Here is a 19,157-nt window from a genome sequence, read left to right on the forward strand (position 1 = left end):
CGACCGTTTACATGTTTGGACGTGGTTGCCTGATACTATTTTTTCTAACCGTCGATTGCATCACAATCGGCCGCCGGGACAGCGTTGCTGTCCTTGAGCTTTGAATTCCATTTTTGTCTTCGTATACCACATTGAGATTTTGTATTCCACATTTTAACTGAAGGATGGCGGTATCGTTTCCGGTATTGTAATGGGAACGGGTGCTAATAACCACTAAGAAGAAGACGGCCAATTCAGTTCGTCCGATTGTAGCCACGAACGTGAAAACGACCTACACAAGGTAACACGCAATACGAAAACAGTATTGGAAGGCATTTATTGCGCAAATTGTACAACCATTAATAATTATCCTGCATCTATACATATATATATATATATATATATACACACACACACACACACACACACACACACACACACACATGTGTATATATATATATATACACATATATATACACACACACACACACACACACACACATATATATATATATATATATATATATATACACATATATACATATATATATATATATATATATATATGTATTTATGTATATAAAATTGTAATGTTGCTGCAAAGTTGTCATGTAAAATACATTTTTGAAGATAACATTTATATTATACTGTTTTAGGGGAAGCATTAGATCGTATAAAAACAACATTCATCAAAAATGTACAATGTGAAGCTGAGGCATATTATGAAAACATACATGTTAATCAATTACATATGACAAATTTTGAAAAGAAAGTTACTCCTACGACTGAGAAGAATCGTCATACTGGACCCGTTGAAAATTATACTAGAATGTACATGGCCATCAAAGCATTGTATAATTCTAAAATGGAACACAGAAATAATTAAATATATACAAATTATCGACATATTGTATTAGAAGACATCTTTGAATTGGCTTTACAACATCCCATAAACATTTTTTTATTTAAAAATGAAAAATTAGTTTGAGTTGATAGATAATCTTAAAATACGAATAACAGCACAAATATTTATTAAAAAATTCATTGAAAACTTAAAATTGTTATGCTGACAGTGATGAAAAACCAAATGATTTCTGATTTTTCAAGCGTATTGCTACATGCGCTACATTATTGCCCATATTTGGTTTTGTAACTTTTATATTGGTTCTTCTGTTTCATATTGAAATTGTAAAGAATAACTTTCAATACAAAAAAATTATTTTCGGAAAGTTAATATATGTAATCCTTTACGGCGATGTGCTAGACTGGTCTCTACAGGACGGGATCCACGGTGCGACCCACCAACTAATCATCTTGACTTATCTAACTCTACCAACGGAAATACTCTATGCATCGGCCACTATGATTGATGGTGTCCAATCATAGTGGCCGATGCGTAGAGTATTTCCGTTCTCCGGGTGCGCAACTGGGTTATTCCCGATCACACAATTCTTGGTCTGAATAGTTGCATCGAGTTTAGGGTCAATGCGACCCATATAGTGTGTAAGTGAAACTTTTTTTGTGAGTATTTTACATTAAAAAACTGGACAAAATACGTTCGAACAGGTCGGTTTGCAGATGTTACTCGCATATACTCTGTCTAAAGTTGGAATACTATAAAATGCTGTAGAAAAGAGAGTTTTTCCGAAATATATCATGAAACACATCAATTTTCAATTTTAGATACGATTTAATCAAAAATACCTCATATTCGCCTTGTTACATAAGTACAATTTTTAATAGAAGTGACAATGATTTTTTTTTTTTTTTTTTTAAGTATGAATCTTTAGCTTTAAAACGCCGTATTGTAAAGTTCTTCAAAGTTTTTTGTTGCAAAGATATGATTTTTTTTTAAAGTGGATTTTAAATGCCCAAAAATACCTCATATTCTCCATATGACATAATTATACTTTTTAAAAGGAATGATTTTGCCAAATTTTATTTTGAAAGTGTGAATCTTTAGCTTTAAAACGCCGTATTTGAAAGTCCTTAAACGTGTTTTGTTGCAAAGATACGATTTTTTAAATGAAAAGTGGATTTTTGACCAATTTCTCATTTTTGCTTAATGGTTTTTCTTTTATAACTTCACAATAAACTATTTTTCGGCAATGCCGATTGTGCAGTCACTCTCCTGAGATTTTGAACTTTTGTTTAAAAAAAAATCATAGAAAAATATTAATTGTAATCAAAGTTATAGCTTTTCAAAGTTGAAAGTCTCCCAGACCCAAAAATGTGTTTCCGTATTTTACAGGATCGATGTGTTTAAGCGTTAATGAAACGACTAGAGCTTATTGGTCATTACGTTAATCATAAACTGTAAGTATGTAGAAAGATAGTGACTTCTCAGTTTGGAAAATTTCCCCATGGACAGAATCAAAGTCCTTGGGGTAAGTACACCCCACTGAACTCAATACATACAGGAAAGAGCCGTCCTATAGAAATCGTGTGTAAAAGGCCGGTCAGAGAGAGAGGTTTCCATTATGTTGGCTGTTTCTTTTCTTCTTAAGCTCTTGAAACCCGCCATTTTTGATGGTACAATCATATCTAAAGCCTGCCGCAGACGATACGTTTTTTCTTACTGGATTTCTAACTGGATTTTCTTACTTGCTACCGTACGGGCTATGGTACTGGCAGTGCTACTGGCCGTGGCTTCACACGGTGTGAGTTTTCGTACGGGCTGAGCAACTGAAATTTGTTTCATAGAAGCGGCACGCTTAAATATGGATGAGATAGATGAGATGGATGAAATTATTGCAACAGTTGTACATTGTCGTAAAATTGCTATTGCATTATTTTTAATTATGGAAAAATTGCGACAACAAAATAAATATCGCCGACGTTTATGGAGTCGACAGTCAATACATTCTTTAATGCCTTACTTTTACTGTGCTTATTATGGTAATTTGGTGTGTTTATCCCATATAAACATGGTTCCTATTAGTAGGCCTCTATTAAACATAAAATACATTTTTTGGACTATTTTGAAGTTTTTTCATTTTTGCACGACGTCATGTTTGCGAAGTGAATTCACGTTTGAACTTTGACAACACTTCGACAGTATAACCTGGGGGTCAATCATGTAATTTCACGTGGAACTTTTCACGTTTCACTTTGCACTTTTCATTTTTCATTTTTCACTCATAGAGAGTTCACGTGAATCTTTTCACGCACAGCGATTATGTATGAATAATGCGCGGAAGTTTAGTTTGCGTTCCGAAATTCACCACTAGAGGCTCTGTCATTGCAACTATCAAGCGATCGTGAAAAAGGTTTCTACCTGCTTTTACAATATAACTTTTACTGTAAAAATTTTATTATATAAAAAAAAATTGTAAAAAAAATATTCATAAATAAATAGCAATATTTCTTAGTTATATTGCATAAACTTAATTTACAAATATAATATATATTACATTTATTTTTAATGATCCATATATTGTAACAACTATTTTATTATGTAGTAAACTAATACTCAAAATTACATTGTAATTTAATTCAAGCATTGTTTTTCAAAATTAATTTTAATTAGTTTTTTATGTGTGCAAATTTTAAAGTAAATTAATTTCATTAGTCATTAAATTTAACTTTGTTTAATTAAAAAATATTGAATAATTTAGAATACGGACCTTGATCAAAACTGAATTCACGGCTCACACATGTATTTTCCAAATTTATAAGTTATAAACACTTACATGATTGATTAATATTCTATTTCACAAGGCGCACCTTTCTTATATCATTATGTATCAAAACGCGTTTAAAGTATATTTTTATCTAAATTTGCATTTGATGAAACCTCATTCTATATAATTATCAAAATATCAATTTGTCAAATATAAATATCAAACCTAATTACATCACAAAAGCATTATTTTTATTTATGTATGTATTACTTTATCCTATCAACGCAATGCAATGCCAAAAAGGTTAACCTTTTCAATAATACCTTTTCAAAGTGTTACCACACTTTCATTCTTATTTCAAAATACATACAATTTATTAATTCCCTAAATTTTCACCTTTTCGCCATCACGGCTGATGGCGAAAAAGTTCACGTGAAAAAGTTCATATTTCCGTTCATGAGTGAGTTACATGATTCCGTGGAATCGTACACCCAAGGACTTTGATTCTGTCCATGGGGAAATTTTCCAAACTGAGAAGTCGCTATCTTTCTACATACTTACAGTTCATGATTAACGTAACAACCAATAAGCTCTAGTCGTTTCATTAATCATGAACTGCGAGTATGTAGAAAGTGGTGACTTCTCAGTTTGGAAAATTTCCCCATGGACAGAATCAAAGTCCTTGGGTGTACGATTCCACGGAATCATGTAACTCACTCATGAACGGAAATATGAACTTTTTCACGTGAACTTTTTCGCCATCAGCCGTGATGGCGAAAAGGTGAAAATTTAGGGAATTAATAAATTGTATGTATTTTGAAATAAGAATGAAAGTGTGGTAACACTTTGAAAAGGTATTATTGAAAAGGTTAACCTTTTTGGCATTGCATTGCGTTGATAGGATAAAGTAATACATACATAAATAAAAATAATGCTTTTGTGATGTAATTAGGTTTGATATTTATATTTGACAAATTGATATTTTGATAATTATATAGAATGAGGTTTCATCAAATGCAAATTTAGATAAAAATATACTTTAAACGCGTTTTGATACTCAATGATATAAGAAAGGTGCGTCTTGTGAAATAGAATATTAATCAATCATGTAAGTGTTTATAACTTATAAATTTGGAAAATACATGTGTGAGCGGAGAATTCAGTTTTGATCAAGGTCCATATTCTAAATTATTCAATATTTTTTAATTAAACAAAGTTAAATTTAATGACTAATGAAATTAATTTACTTTAAAATTTGCACACATAAAGAACTAATTAAAATTAATTTTGAAAAACAATGTTTGAATTATATTACAATGTAATTTTGAGTATTAGATTACTACATAATAAAATAGGTGTTACAATATACGGATCATTAAAAATAAATGTAATATATATTATATTTGTAAATTAAGTTTATGCAATATAAAAAATATTGCTATTTATTTATAAATATTTTTTTTACAATTTTTTTTTATATAACAAAATTTTTACAGTAAAAGTTATACTGTAAAAGCAGATAGAAACCTTTTTCACGATTGCTTGAGAGTTGCAATGACAGAGCCTCTAATGGTGAATTTTGGAACGCAAACTAAATTTCCGCGCATTATTCATACATACTGTTTGTTTTCTGTTCCTGAACTCCCTGAATTAGTGTGCACTTAAAGTGAAATAGATATATATTTGAAAGTTAGTGAAAACAAGAAGGAACGTTCCAGTGCAGTCTAGTGCAAGAATAGAAAACAAGCCTATAATCGCTGTGCGTGAAAAGATTCACGTGAACTCTCTATGAGTGAAAAATGAAAAATGCCGTTTGTTTTCTGTTCCTGAACTCCCTGAATTAGTGTGCACTTAAAATGAAATAGATATATATTTGAAAGTTAGTGAAAGCAAGAAGGAACGTTTCAGTGCAGTCTAGTGCAGGAATAGAAAACAAGCCTATGAAAAGTAAAACGTGAAAAGTGAAAAGTGAAACGTGAAAAGTTCCACGTGAAATTACATGATTGACCTCCTGATTGGCTTTCACAATAAACCAGTACAGAATCACGTAAGAAAAATAGGACATGATCTATTACGAAAATCTAGTACGCGAGCCAGTAGCGTAGCCCGCAAGCTACTCATTTCCAGTACGGGAGCACGTAAGACTGCCAGTATAGGAACACGTAAGCAATCCCGTAAGAAAAAACGTATCGTCTGCGGCAGGCTTTAGTCAAACCTCTTAAAGTGCCTCTGCATCGCTGCGTTCAGATTCTCCACCCGGTGAGTGATCTCTGGGTGACTGGGTAAATGGGCGGAACTAATGAAAAGCTCCCTAGTGGTTTATGGAATCTGAACGCACTCTCAAACATTGGGTGTGTTTAGCAAATAACGCTGAGAAATAGTAACATAAATATCTCAGATTCAGAATAAATTACATAATAAATTAAGATAAACAATAAAGATAATACATAAATATTTTACTATGAATATTTTTATCAATATAACTATAAAGTAGATGAAAATTAAATGTTAGTAGAATAGGACGAATCAATTTAAACAATGAAAATAAATTTTTATTTTAACAAATTAGATGAAGATATATATTGCGCATATCATCTAATATATGTATAGGCTTGTTTTCTATTCCTGCACTAGACTGCACTGGAACGTTCCTTCTTGTTTTCACTAACTTTCAAATATATATCTATTTCACTTTAAGTGCACACTAATTCAGGGAGTTCAGGAACAGAAAACAAACAGTATATTTTATTAGTATCAGAAAATATTTAATAATACTAAAAATCTTTAACATACTAATCTCAAATATAAATATTTATATAACGGTTTTGTGAGACTGTAGACCAAGAAACCTTACATTAATAGAATAAAAGATTAATATTTATTAATCTGTAATTACATAAACAGAATAATAAACAAAACGTTTAAACTTTACTTGGTTATTAACGTTTTTCTTTATTATATTTATACATTTTAATTTTTATTTACTATAATATTTTAAATTAAATTTATTTTTTTATTTTAAATTTGTTTTAAATATACGAGCTTTATCACAAATATATAGAAATTTTTATAGCGATACATTTTGGAACGCACCTTTACGTCACCCACCCGTTTTACCCGGCTCAAGGACCCATGTGGTTTTTCCACTCTCTCGGGATAGACAGAGTGATAAAGTGAACGACCCACCTAATGTCCGGTAGGGGCACTCTAAAGGAATCTGAACGCTCTTTAGGTGCCTGGGTGCACTCGGGTGAGGAATCTGAACACAGCCCATGATGTAAGAAGAAAGGTGAAACAAGTAACCAGATGCGCAGTAGACCATACTCTAGACCAATCAGAACTGGGTCCAAATTTTGAGATTCAATATGGCTACGGCTCCGGTACTGGGACGTATGTATACTTGTATTTATACGTGAATCTGAGATAATTGGTGAACCGAAGAAATTCAAAGCTACTTAAAAAAAGAAGAACGTGAAGATAAGATTGGGACTTCGTACATTAATGAGGATTGTGATTTCAAATTTTTTAAACTTGGATTAGAAGAAATTTGGAAAGTTATAAGAATGAGCTTATGTGTATGGCTAAATTGTTATATTTCGTGTTTATAACAACAGTGTTTATTGCAACAGTGATTTGTGTTAAAGATAATAAATTTCAAGTATTTTTACATTTTTATATATATTTTTTTTAACAACTTCTACATTTTAAGTATGTGTGACTACATATGATTGTTTCGTATTTAAATTGCGCGGATATATTTGGACCCAAATTTCATTGGCACATCATATTGAGCTACGCCTCTTACCGCGCATCGAGCCGCCGACGATGCGCGTTGTTTCACCTTGTTTTTTATATCATGGTGCCACTGAATCGTTCTCTGAACTCATCAGTCAGCATACTTTTGACGATGCTTGTACCGCTAAAAAAAGAGGCCTATGACAGAAAGAAACAACTAACATAAAGTAACCCTCTCTCTCTGACCGCTTTTTTCCGGCCACGGCTCTTTCCTGTATGTATTCAGTTCAGTGGTACAGTCGCTTTCATTATAGTTGCGACACTTTTTTTTGGATGCATTTCTGAACGCGCAACTATAACGAGAGATGAGAACGACTGCAGTTCAGGAGGTTAGCGCGAAATAGAGTCCTATATAAAGAGAGAAGCGATAGCGAACCCCCACCACAACTTTTAGTATCCAATTGAGTCCTCCACCGCCATTTTGGGACCGCTCTAACGTCAAACACCATTCGTATCATTCTGCAAACAGCTGTGGTCACAATATGGCTGCTCGCTTAACTAATCAAGTTTCAATCAGATTACCAATCAGAACTTCGGACATAAATGTTGCTTTATATAGGACTCTAGCGCGAAATGTCAAACGCTGGTATACAAGTTCCAAGGTCACAAATAAAATTTGGGCACCTTGGAAAAAATATAAGGTAAGTATACTCGCAAATATTTTTCAAATAGAGTTTATAAAAAAATATTCGCACATTTTCCGTATTTGATCGGTTTTAATCTAATTAAGTTTATAAAATCGTCATTACAACAAGATGAGCTCAGATGCTTAGATGTAGTTAAATAAATTGTAACTGTAACAAATATTAAAAATTAACATTTTAAGTATTTGTTACAGTTATAATTATAATTTATTTAACTATATCTAAGCATCTCTGATCATCGTTGTTGTAATGACGAATTTATAAAGCTCAATTAGACCAAAGCCAATCCAATACAAGATGTATTATTTATTAATTAAAACTAACTTTTTCTTTTTTGCAGAAGTAGAGAGTACACAAGGATGAGACATTGGAAGCCTTTGCAAGAAGATGATATATTCAATGTTGATATAACAGTAAGTAGTATCATCTTTTATGAAAAACGTTCTATAAAATTGTATTCTTTTCCTAGTTAAAAAAAATTATAATTACAAATTATAGGTTTATCTTAATGGCTATCTCAGCGATTGCTCATGTTTCAAGTTGGTGAGGAAGCTATTCAACTTCTGTATAAAGTAATGCAAGATCTTTCCCAAAGATACGTTAACAAAATTCCTATGTATATATCTTACAGACCAATAATTTCAACTACATTGTTAACAATCTGCTTGCCCTGCTTTTCAGTATTATCTTGCCATTATCACGAAAGAAAAAGGAGTTGAAAAACAAGGGGCGCTAACTTTGGACAGCTATTGGGGACCTGCAATTTTATAAAATTTTTGTTTTCTTATTTAAAACAAACTTAATAAAAAATCTACAGTAAAGATCTATTTCTTTAATTGAATAAATTGAAAGAAGTTTTCAATTATATATTTATTTGCATTACATATACAAAAGAATAAGAAAATATTGATTCTGGTAACCGTATTGATAATCTTCATTCTAATAGACATAAATTTTACCTAACTTTTATTTTTACATATAAAAACACAAGATAGTACTTGTAAGATTAAAACGCATATGTGCAAATTAATTTATGTATGCTAAAAATAATATATTTTATGGGTACTTTTTATATAAAATAGCAATAATATCGATTGTACATTAAAGTGTTAGCACTTCGCATCCAGTATCTGTTATTAAAATTGTATGTTCAACTTGAGCTGTCCTAGAATTATCAACAGTACAAATTTTCTATCCATCTTCCAGAATTTCAATCTGCGTTGTTCCTTGACTTAAAGCTGGTTCAATAGTAAATGTCATATCTGGTTTTATTTTGTCAGAAAAATCATTTGTAAAACGAAAAAAATAGGCGTTAAAATATCAGTATACATATAAGACAATTTAATATTTACAGTTATGTAGAAATTTATTTTAAAAGCAAGATATATTTTATCTATAAATTGGAATTAGATAATTTCTATTAGTCATATGCCAATGCGCATTAATATTGATAGTAAAAAATATTTTCACTATACCGAAGTGATAAATGTCTGGAGCACCATGAAAGTAAGTTCCAATACCACAACCCAAATGTGCAGGTATTACATTCAAATTGTGTTTATTTGTTGTCTTCTATTACATTACCTGAAAACAAAATAGAAAAATTATACAAAATGTTAAAAATGAATGTTATAGCATATAACCAAGTTGAGATTTTTAATCGTGTACAAATTATTACCAATATTGCAGAAATATTCATTTGATTTGCATATTTCAATAGCTGACTTTAAACACAAATCTGTGATTGTTACCAATCGTTTACCTTCAGAATCTACCTTACCAACTTGAAACATGACTGAGCAATCGCCGAGATAGCCATTAAGATAAACCTATAATTTATAATTATAATTTTTTTTAACTAGGAAAATAATACAATTTTATAGAACATTTTTCATAAAAAATGAGACTACTTACTGTTATATCAACATTGAATATATCACCTTCTTGCAAAGGCTTCCAATGTCTCATTCTTGTGTGCTCTCTACTTCTGCAAAAAAGAAAAAGTTAGTTTTAATTATTAAATAATACATCTTCTTGTATTGGATCGGCTTTGGTCTAATTGAGCTTTATGAATTCGTCATTACAACAACGATGATCAGAGATGCTTAGATGTAGTTAAATAAATTATAATTATAATTGTAACAAATACATAAAATGTTAATTTTTAATATTTGTTACAGTTACAATTTATTTAACTACATCTAAGCATCTCGGCTCATCGTGTTGTAAAGACGAATTTATAAAATTAATTAGATTAAAACCGATCAAATACGAAAAATGTGCGAATATTTTTTTATAAACTCTATTTGAAAAATATTTGCGAGTATACTTATCTTATATTTCCTCCAAGGTTTATTTGTGACACCTTATATATCAACGTTTGACATTTCGCACTAACCTCCACAACTGCAGTCGTTCTCATCTCTCGTTATAGTTGCGCGTTCAGAAATGCATCCAAAAAAGTGTCGCAACTATAATGAACACGACTGTATAGTCGTAAGCTAAAAGGTTGCAACACATTTTCTTAAATGGTTTTTTGAATGTAGACTTGCTCCTCAATTGGCAACGTAATTGGTTGAATCCACAGATAAGAATCAATTACGTTTGCCATCCAACGAGCAAGTCTACATTCCAAAAACATCGAAGAAAATGTGTTGCAACCTTTTAGCTCGCGACTGTGGCTGTGTTCCGTTTTTACTGGCAGTACTGAAAATTTATAGTTCACGTCACATATACTATACATTTTCAGTACTGGCAGTTAATATCGGAACATAGCCTGTATGTACATTTAAGGACTTTGATTCTGTCCATGGGGAAATTTTCCAAACTGAGAAGTCACCACTTTCTACATCCTCGCAGTTCATGATTAATGAAACGACTAGAGCTTATTGGTTGTTACGTTAATCATGAACTGTAAGAACGTAGAAAGATAGCGACTTCTCAGTTTGGAAAATTTCCCCATGGACAGAATCAAAGTCGCTGGGTGTACACCCAAGGACTTTGATTCTGTCCATGGGGAAATTTTCCAAACTGAGAAGTCATCACTTTCTACATACTCGCAGTTCATGGTTAATGAAACGACTAGAGCTTGTTGGTCGTTACGTTAATCATGAACTGTAAGTATGTAGAAAGATAGCGACTTTTCAGTTTGAAAAATTTCCCCATGGACAGAATCAAAGTCCTTGGGTGTACATGATCGTGTAGTTTACGTAAAACTTTTCACTTTTCACGTTTCCGCCCTAGGGGAAATGTTACATGATAGACCCCCAGGTGAGGAATCTGAACACAGCCCTTAAGGGCCTCGCACATGAAATGCATAACATAACATAAGCACAACATAAGACTAAAGGGCCTCGCACATGAAATGCATAACGTAACACAAGCACAACATAAGATCGATGGGCCAATGAGCATCCAGCATAAAGTCGCCATATTTATTTACATAACATTTTCATTGGTCTATTGCTCTTATGTTGTGCTTATGTCATGGTATGCATTTTTTGTGCGAGACGCTTAACGGACTAAAGCCTGTTCTACAATAGCATAAACACAAGACCGTAAGGTTGTAAGGCGTGGTTTTAAGAGCTCGTAAGCAAATGAAAAATTTTCATTTCTTACGTTACAACCTTACGCTCTTGTGTTTACTGCTATTGTAGAACAGGCATAATGAAAATGTTAGGTAAATCAATATGGCGACTTTATGCTGGATGCTCATTGGCCCATAGGTCTTATGTTATGCTTATGTTATGTTATGCGTTTCATGTGCGAGGCCCTTTAAAATGCAACTTGTGTCGCCGTGTGCACGAAAGTGTCTAGGGATATTGCAACTGAAAAGCATCCGTATTAGCACCGACGAGAGACTATTAAGGGCCAGTTTCACAACTTAGTTTAACCGGAGTTTAAACCTTTAAACTTGGTTTACAGTAAATATTGTGTTCCACAACTGTCTTAAACCTCGGTTAACGTTGTTAAACTGCGGTTAAAGTTGAACGGCGAAATTCGGGCGTTTAAGGTAGATAACCGAGGTTTAATACTGCAGCGCCACAGCTTTCAATAATCTTTCGAGTATTGTACTTCATGGCTGATATCTCCACGGAATTGTAAAAAGGTTATGTTGCAAGATATGGCTCTGGAATATATGTTATCGTCATCTGACGATGAAGATTTTGTGCAAATAATAAATCGACGCCCGAAAATAATTAGAAGACGACCGTCATATTTTGAAGAATTTGATGACATTGATTTTTATGCTCGATTTCGCTTAACCAAGGAATCTGTTACTGCAGTCTTAAGAGAAATCAAAGAAAAAATTTCTCATAAAACAGAACAGTAAAAATAGTTTTGTAATATTATTAAATTAGTACTTATAGATTACATACTATAATTACGATGACCATATATGTGTTTTTCCAAAGAACAGTTTTTTTTTATTTCGAGTGGCTGTCTTTTAGATTTATTTATTTTTTTCAAAACTCAATTTTGTCTTTTATTCTAATCTGTTGTTCTTTATTTTATGAGAAATTTTTTTCTAATTAGTGTTCCAATGTTTAATGTACTTAATAAAGTGTAAATTTTTACAGTAACAATTGAATTTAATTGTTTAGTTCAAACTGATTTGAAAACATGTAAGAAGAAAACTTTAAAACTTTTAAATTTGTTCATTATTTTTTGCCTTGGTGTATAGAACCTGTAATATCTCATTCCCTACTCTTCGGTAACAACCAATCACATTACTTGTTCTAGAAGAAAGATAAGTCTGTTGACGTTTCTTCGCATAGATTATAGGTTTACGTAACCTAGAGTTAAAATCTGGTTGTGAAACGCGATAGAAGTTTAACCGTGGCGTTAAACTTGACGGTAGTTCAACTAAGCTCGGGTTAAACCCAAAGTTGTGAAACTGGGCCTAAAGGGGTGAGTGCCGATAGCGCACATCCCGATAGCCCACCAACCAATCATATTGACTTATCTAACCCAACCTACGGAAAATCTCTAGGCATCTGCCATTGTGAGTGGTTTGTGTGCTATCGGGATGTGCGCTATTGGGACCCACCTCTATTAAAGACCGTCAACCCTGGGTAAATTTTCGTGGCCGTTACTAGGGCCGCAGGGGCCCGGGGGTAATTGAAGAGCAATGACGTTATGGACTATATGATTGTTAATACAAATATTTGAGTAATACGTTATTAAAATCTTGATTTTTTTATTATACAAATACTTCATAAGCAAATATGCATACTTATATTTAATAATATCATTGTATATTGCTTCAAAATTGTAATTCTTTTTGATCAGTTATTATCTCTGTCGATAATCAAACTTGCATGTTAACATCAAAACTGCAATTTTTAATAAAAATCGAGAATTTTTGGGTTACAAATACATAAGCATATCTATGAAACTTCAAGATAACAATAAATTATAAAATTAGTACTGTATTGTCAGTTTATCATTAAAAATTTAACAGTCATACAAACTCCCGTAAGGTTAGCGGTCTTTAACAGTCTCTCGTCGGTGGTATTAGCTTTTGTAGGGAAATTGAAGATTACACATTTAAAAATCCCGCCTTGTATACAAATGGATCTTCGAGTTCACCCGAAGCATACAGAAGATGGCGCGATCTATTGTTGGTCCGGAACAAAATGGCGGTCAGTAATGGTCAGTGGTGGTCAACGGTACAGAGAGCAATATTGTGCATGATTGCACACGAGCACGGATGTCGATCTATCATCATCGATCTTTTCGTTACTAGACAATAAATGATTTCAAGCGTTAACGTCCAACTGCCGCCGTAATAGTTGCGACGCGCGACGGCAAGCGGTGCTCGTAATGCGCGCTTCTCGTCGCGATCGCTACATACGCTCGTTGGATCATGTGAGCGCGACTCGTCGTCCGGTGGTGCTGTCGCCGCCGCCGTCATTAGTGCCGCCCGTGTGTCCCGTGTATCCCGAGTATCAACGCGTATGTTGTTTTGTGTTGCATGTTTGCGTCTTCCGTGTTCTGAAGACATTTGTACATTTAGCCATATTCATCCCGGTATTGCTTGCCGAGACGTCAACGCGTCTAATGATAGCCCGGCGAGTGTTGCACCATCCAGCAGCACTCTGCCCGCCTCCGTATGGTCGCGCGCCCTCGGAGAGGACAACAGCGTCAGCGCCGTCGTCGCCGTGCCGCCGAGTATGCGGCGACTGTTTCTCGCCGTCGTCGCCGTCGTCGCCGTCGTTGGACGTCGTTGGACGTTGTGCAGTGCTCGCGTCGTCGATTGTCATCGCCGCCGAACATAGCTGAGCGTTATCGTTGCGCGTGTCACGGTCGTGCTCCAGAGACTGACGAGCAACTGGCCGTGGCGTGCATTTTTGCATTGTGTACTTCGTCTTAAATTTTGGATGAAAATGTAAGTTGGTCTACGAACTTTTCTTTACCACGTTTGAATCCACGCGATCGATTTTTTTATCAACACGGAGTTGCACCGTAATATCATGATTATGAGAATGTCACACGATCGCTTAGTGCTGATTGATAGAATTAATAGTAGTGGAAGGGATTGTCACGACAGTCGTGGTATTGCGTTTTTTCTATCAATGTGCGTCGTTTCATCGTCTTATCTTAAATACCCATGTAGCATGAAAGGATTGTAGCAATGGTAAAATGTTTTTGCGATATGACAAATGCAATTGTATTAGTACATTTTATTACATATAATCTCCAGGAATTTGTGTCTCTGAATTAATCTTTACATAGCAGAACTAAATATTTTACTGTCAAAATATATTTGTTTGTTTTTAAAATTAATTAGAGATTGTTAGAGATTTTTTCAAGGAATCATTTCATTAAAATGTGAAAAATCACATAATGCTGTATTTTTAATTTTATTTTGTATGATTTTTTTATGCTCTGCTGTGTTTATTTGTTAGCGATAGAGTTTATTGCACCAGTGAAATAGAAAACATTTTTTTCACAATATTTTTGACACGTTGCTACAACATTGCTGAAATAATTTTGCAAAAAATCTTATGTCTCTACATTATTATATTGCAAAGTTACAACGTCACTAATATTTTTGCAATATTCTATACTTTATGGGTGTCTTTTGAAGTAGCAACATTGTATAAACAAAATCTTTGGTTTATTCGATCACAAAGAATACAATGCAATTTATACCTAATCAGTAACATGTCTGCATTTGCATTTGCTGACATGTTGCTTGCAATTATAAAACATGTTGCTATCAGAATTGTAGCAACTGAGTCCATATTTTTTGACAAATTGATACTTTTACAATTTGATGAGATAGAGTAGTAACTTATAACTTATATTGGTGGTTTGAGATCATTTGATTTAAAGTTTGTGTTGTTACTAATAAGTTGCCAGAATAATTTATAGGCTTATACAATGTTATGATATTAATGATAATATGAAGTAATTTTAATATGCGTACAATTATTGGATCAAAATTTCAAAAATTGAAATACAACATTATGAATGTTGATTCAAAGTTTTAAAATATTAGATTCAATATTGGTAACACATTGTAGAAACATTTAATATTTCATTAAATGTTTTACAAACATTGCGATTCAACATTCTGGAACATTGTTCAGTATTGATTCAATATATATTCAATGTAGATTTTATACATGTTTGCACACAAAAACACACACAGAATGTTTCAGGATTAAATATCATAACTTAAAATATGAACAATATAATATAATCAATAGATTCATAAGACTGTGAAGGATATCACATTTAAATCAAGAATTGTCTATGCCAGTTAAAGTGGATATTAGTGCTCAAATAATAATAATTTTTTAATTGTTTTTATATACATTTTATACACTAGTTCCCTCAAACTACACCCTGCATATTTGTCAGTCTTGAAACGTAGTTCTTAATTGGTTGTTGTGATAAATATTACCACATATCTTAGTAGTTGAATTGGATAAGATTCCTACAAGGAAGTAATAGTTTAAACCTTGACTAAGGTAATATTTTCTAACAAATTCTTCACAATTTTTGGGATGGGGGAGGAGAGGAGGGATTATATAGATGCTTGTCAGCATTAAAATTATTAAATTGATTAGCACTTTAATATTGTGATATTACTTTTTTGGTTTTACTTAAGAGCTGCATTTTAAAATCAATGAATATGTAGAAGAATATGAATATGTAGTTCGGGAGAAGTAGTAAATGTATATAAAATCACTTAAGAAATTATTATTTTAGCACTAAAATTTACTTTAATCGACATAGACCAATTCTTGATTTAAAATATGAATTTAGGACTTCAAAATAAGAAAATATTTTTCTAGAAGTATGCCCGTAAATGTTTTTGTTTTGTCTTTGTATAAAAAATATTGACAATTAAAATTATAGGTAATAATAATAAAGTTACTGTACAATAATTACAGTATGGACAACTTTCACAGTAGACAAATGTTACCTATATCAATGGATACATTTATTACCTCAAGATTTTCAGCAAAGACTTTTCTGATTGATATTTAAAGGAAATTGTTCGTAATTTACAATTTTCTCAAAAAATTCTGTGTATGCATGACACTACTTTTATAAGAAGAGACATCTTGAATCAGAGAAAATTATAGTTGGTTGCACGAAAATCCTGCAAATCGTAACTGTATTTTCAACATGAATTTTAATGTATAATTGAAAATAATAGAAAATAATGTTCTATATCAAATTAAATATATGACATTGACTTCATATGTGAAAACACAGCATTAAACATCTCATAGATCATAGGTAATTTTAATGCTAATATTTATAATAATAATTTAAAATAATATTTTAATAGGTTTCCACTTTTTATCATCTCAACTCAAATGTGGACACATTTCTACAATTTCTGAATAAGGATTTTTATAATCTTTTTGAAGATGTTCTACTAGTCATGAGAAAAAATCTATGTTTATTAAGTTGATACAGCTATTTCAGCAAATGCAACTTATATATAGAAATTAAGTACTATTTTTTATTAATTAATTGTTCTATTCCTGATTTTTTGGTCTGGCAGATTTGCTGCAAAAGAATGGATACTAGCTTAAGATTAAAGTTTTTGCAAACATAAAAAAAACCAGGAATTGTTTTGCTTTTCTTTCCAAAATAGTGTTTTCAACGAAACGACTAGAGCAATAAAATCGAAAATAAAGAAATTAATTAATTAGGAAAAAAATAATATAAAAATGCGTATTTAAATTTGAATTTTTTGTTTTTTTTTTCCTTTATAGCTGTGCTAATTTTAATATTAGGAATACGACTTCTTTTTACACCAAAGAAAATGTTTTGCTAATGTAGATAGATTTCTAAGTGTCAACAAAAATTTATTGTTATTTTTTGTATCTGCTGAAATATTGTTTGTCATATATAGAATTTACAGCAGTAACATTTAACAACAATACTTTTTCGAAAATTGAGGTCTCATTGTCAATTATACACTTAAATTTTATAACAAGTATGGTTGGCTTTAACATGAATAGGTGCCACAAAAAATTTTTTTTCTAAATTTTACAGTTTCGATATAAATTGTCTGTTATTTAGATTGGTTAAGTATTAAATATATTTCATATCACAATATTTGCTTAATCATTTATCTATCTTAGTTAATTTTTTGCAGCCAAAAAATTGTGACTGTACTTGCAAGACCATTTTTTGGTGTGTAACAAATTGCCTGGAACAAAAAATCAGGAATAAGATAATTAATAAAAATACAGCAATTAATTTTTATATAAGTTGCATTCGATTATGCTGAAATAGCGGTATCAGCTTAAGGAAATATTCTGACTGATAAAAAAAAGACTTTTTTTGCATATTATTATAATTTTAAAATTTCTAAAGTCCAAATCACACTAGCGATTGAAAATTGAAGATTGAAGATTAAAGATTGAGTTTTGGCCAGTCAAAATAAAAGAAACTAAAATTTTCTTGTTTTGGTCAAATTTCAATCGCTAATCATCAATCATAATTGGTAATCGCTAGTGTGATTTGGGCTTAAGGATAAGTTACCGAAATTATTCACCTTGTAACTGCATGAGAACCTTTAAACGTATTTTTCTTGATATGAGATTGTTCAAATCGGGCGTGTATTTCTCTAACAAACTATTGGACCGATTAACTTGCAATTTTGCATATATGTAGTGCACGTATTAAGCTATCGTTTGACCCTCCAACAAATTTTGATCTTTTTAAAATTACTATTTTTCGCGAGCAGGTGTGTGCGTGTGTGCGTGCGTGCGTGCGTGCGTGTGTGCGTGAGTGTGGAGCTGACGTATCATTTCGTGGAAACTTTTCAAACATTAAGAGTTCTAGTTTTATTTCCAATAGTTCTATAATTCCTGAGAGATAAAACAAATAATTCTGGCCATTAAAGAAAAACAAAAGTGCTTAAGACAAAATGGGTACACGCACCGGCAGAAATGGTGTCCCTCCGCGCTGACGCTCGGCTGCCGCACACATGCGAAGCCGTGCACGTACGTGTTTTGCGGCAGCGCGGCGGAGGTCGGGTTGCGGACAGAAAGAAGTGGGGAGCATTTCGATAGTGCATCTTCCTCGTTCGACGCTGGGTCGAGAGAGAAGACACGAATCGACGTGCTACCATGAAGAAACTCGGTGTCCCCTGCTATGCGCCTATACGGGATACCACGGTTAGTTGCGCGCTGTTTTAATTTTTAATTACACAAAGAAATTTACTCGGATACGAAAATTTGTTTGAAAAATAATGTAAATAGAATTACGATTGTTAATAATAAATTAAAATTATGTCATCACGGCAATACAGCTTCAATTTATGGGACTGTTACTTTATGTTGAGACATAATTTTAATTAATTAATGAAACTTGTAAATTTCTTTAAACAATTACTTATTAAAACAATTTATTAGAAAATAATTTTAATTTGATAAATTTATAGAAATGTTAACATTACCTAAACCAGTTTACTTTGAAATTGACGTAAAACAATACTCTGAAAGAGGACTTGAATGAACGCCTGATTCTGATTTTTCTTAAATTTTGTATAGTAATTTGTAACGTCAAAATATGAAGAAGTCTGCCACTTCTCCGATAAAAATACCAGGAATGGGTGAAACTCTAGTCGATCTTT

The 19,157-nt window shown here is 32.3% G+C and overlaps 3 protein-coding genes across 11 annotated transcripts in view; 2 read left to right on the forward strand and 1 right to left on the reverse strand.

Moving 5' to 3' along the window:
• LOC105195921 overlaps window positions 1-895 on the forward strand; it is an 86,026-nt gene extending 85,131 nt beyond the window's left edge. For 2 of the 4 annotated variants that reach the window (XM_039447416.1, XM_039447419.1), the window contains one exon: window positions 636-895. In XM_039447416.1, the coding sequence (XP_039303350.1) occupies window positions 636-865 (230 nt within the window). In that variant the 3' untranslated portion in view covers window positions 866-895. The remainder of the gene's footprint in view (window positions 1-635) is intronic. The other 2 variants (XM_039447417.1, XM_039447418.1) reach the window with 1 other exon arrangement.
• Window positions 896-8,981: 8,086 nt separating this feature from the next.
• Window positions 8,982-10,473, reverse strand: LOC113005160 (methionine aminopeptidase 1D, mitochondrial-like). Of its 3 annotated transcripts, XR_005574327.1 has the most exons (4): window positions 9,956-10,473; window positions 9,720-9,870; window positions 9,517-9,625; window positions 8,985-9,303 (listed from the first exon to the last, which is right to left on the reverse strand). XR_005574327.1 is itself a non-coding variant. In XM_039446826.1 (3 exons), the coding sequence occupies exons 1-3, from the start codon at window positions 10,007-10,009 to the stop codon at window positions 9,600-9,602; spliced, it is 231 nt and encodes a 76-aa protein (XP_039302760.1). In that variant the 5' UTR covers window positions 10,010-10,472; the 3' UTR covers window positions 9,510-9,599. The 3 variants fall into 3 exon arrangements, 2 of the variants coding, with proteins under 2 accessions (XP_039302759.1, XP_039302760.1); XM_039446826.1 differs by lacking the exon at window positions 8,985-9,303 and having other exon boundaries at window positions 9,510-9,625; window positions 9,956-10,472; XM_039446825.1 differs by having other exon boundaries at window positions 8,982-9,870; window positions 9,956-10,470.
• A 3,762-nt stretch (window positions 10,474-14,235) lies between these two features.
• The window catches only part of LOC105195920 (M-phase inducer phosphatase), an 88,614-nt gene continuing 83,692 nt past the window's right edge, over window positions 14,236-19,157 (forward strand). For all 4 annotated transcript variants that reach the window (XM_026140321.2, XM_026140322.2, XM_039447684.1 and 1 more), the window contains exon 1: window positions 14,236-14,432. The gene's annotated coding sequence lies outside the window, so the exon portion shown is untranslated. The remainder of the gene's footprint in view (window positions 14,433-19,157) is intronic.

This window comes from Solenopsis invicta, chromosome 3, assembly GCF_016802725.1.
Source record: "Solenopsis invicta isolate M01_SB chromosome 3, UNIL_Sinv_3.0, whole genome shotgun sequence".
Classification (NCBI taxonomy): domain Eukaryota; kingdom Metazoa; phylum Arthropoda; class Insecta; order Hymenoptera; family Formicidae; genus Solenopsis; species Solenopsis invicta.

Excerpts from the sequence above, each read along its gene's own strand:
- LOC113005160 (XM_039446825.1), bottom strand. The coding sequence starts at position 10,009 with ATGAGACATTGGAAGCCTTTGCAAGAAGGTGATATATTCAATGTTGAT. Across the intron at positions 9,871-9,955 it reads TATTCAATGTTGATATAACA|GTTTATCTTAATGGCTATCT; the intron begins GTAAGTAGTCTC and ends TATAAATTATAG.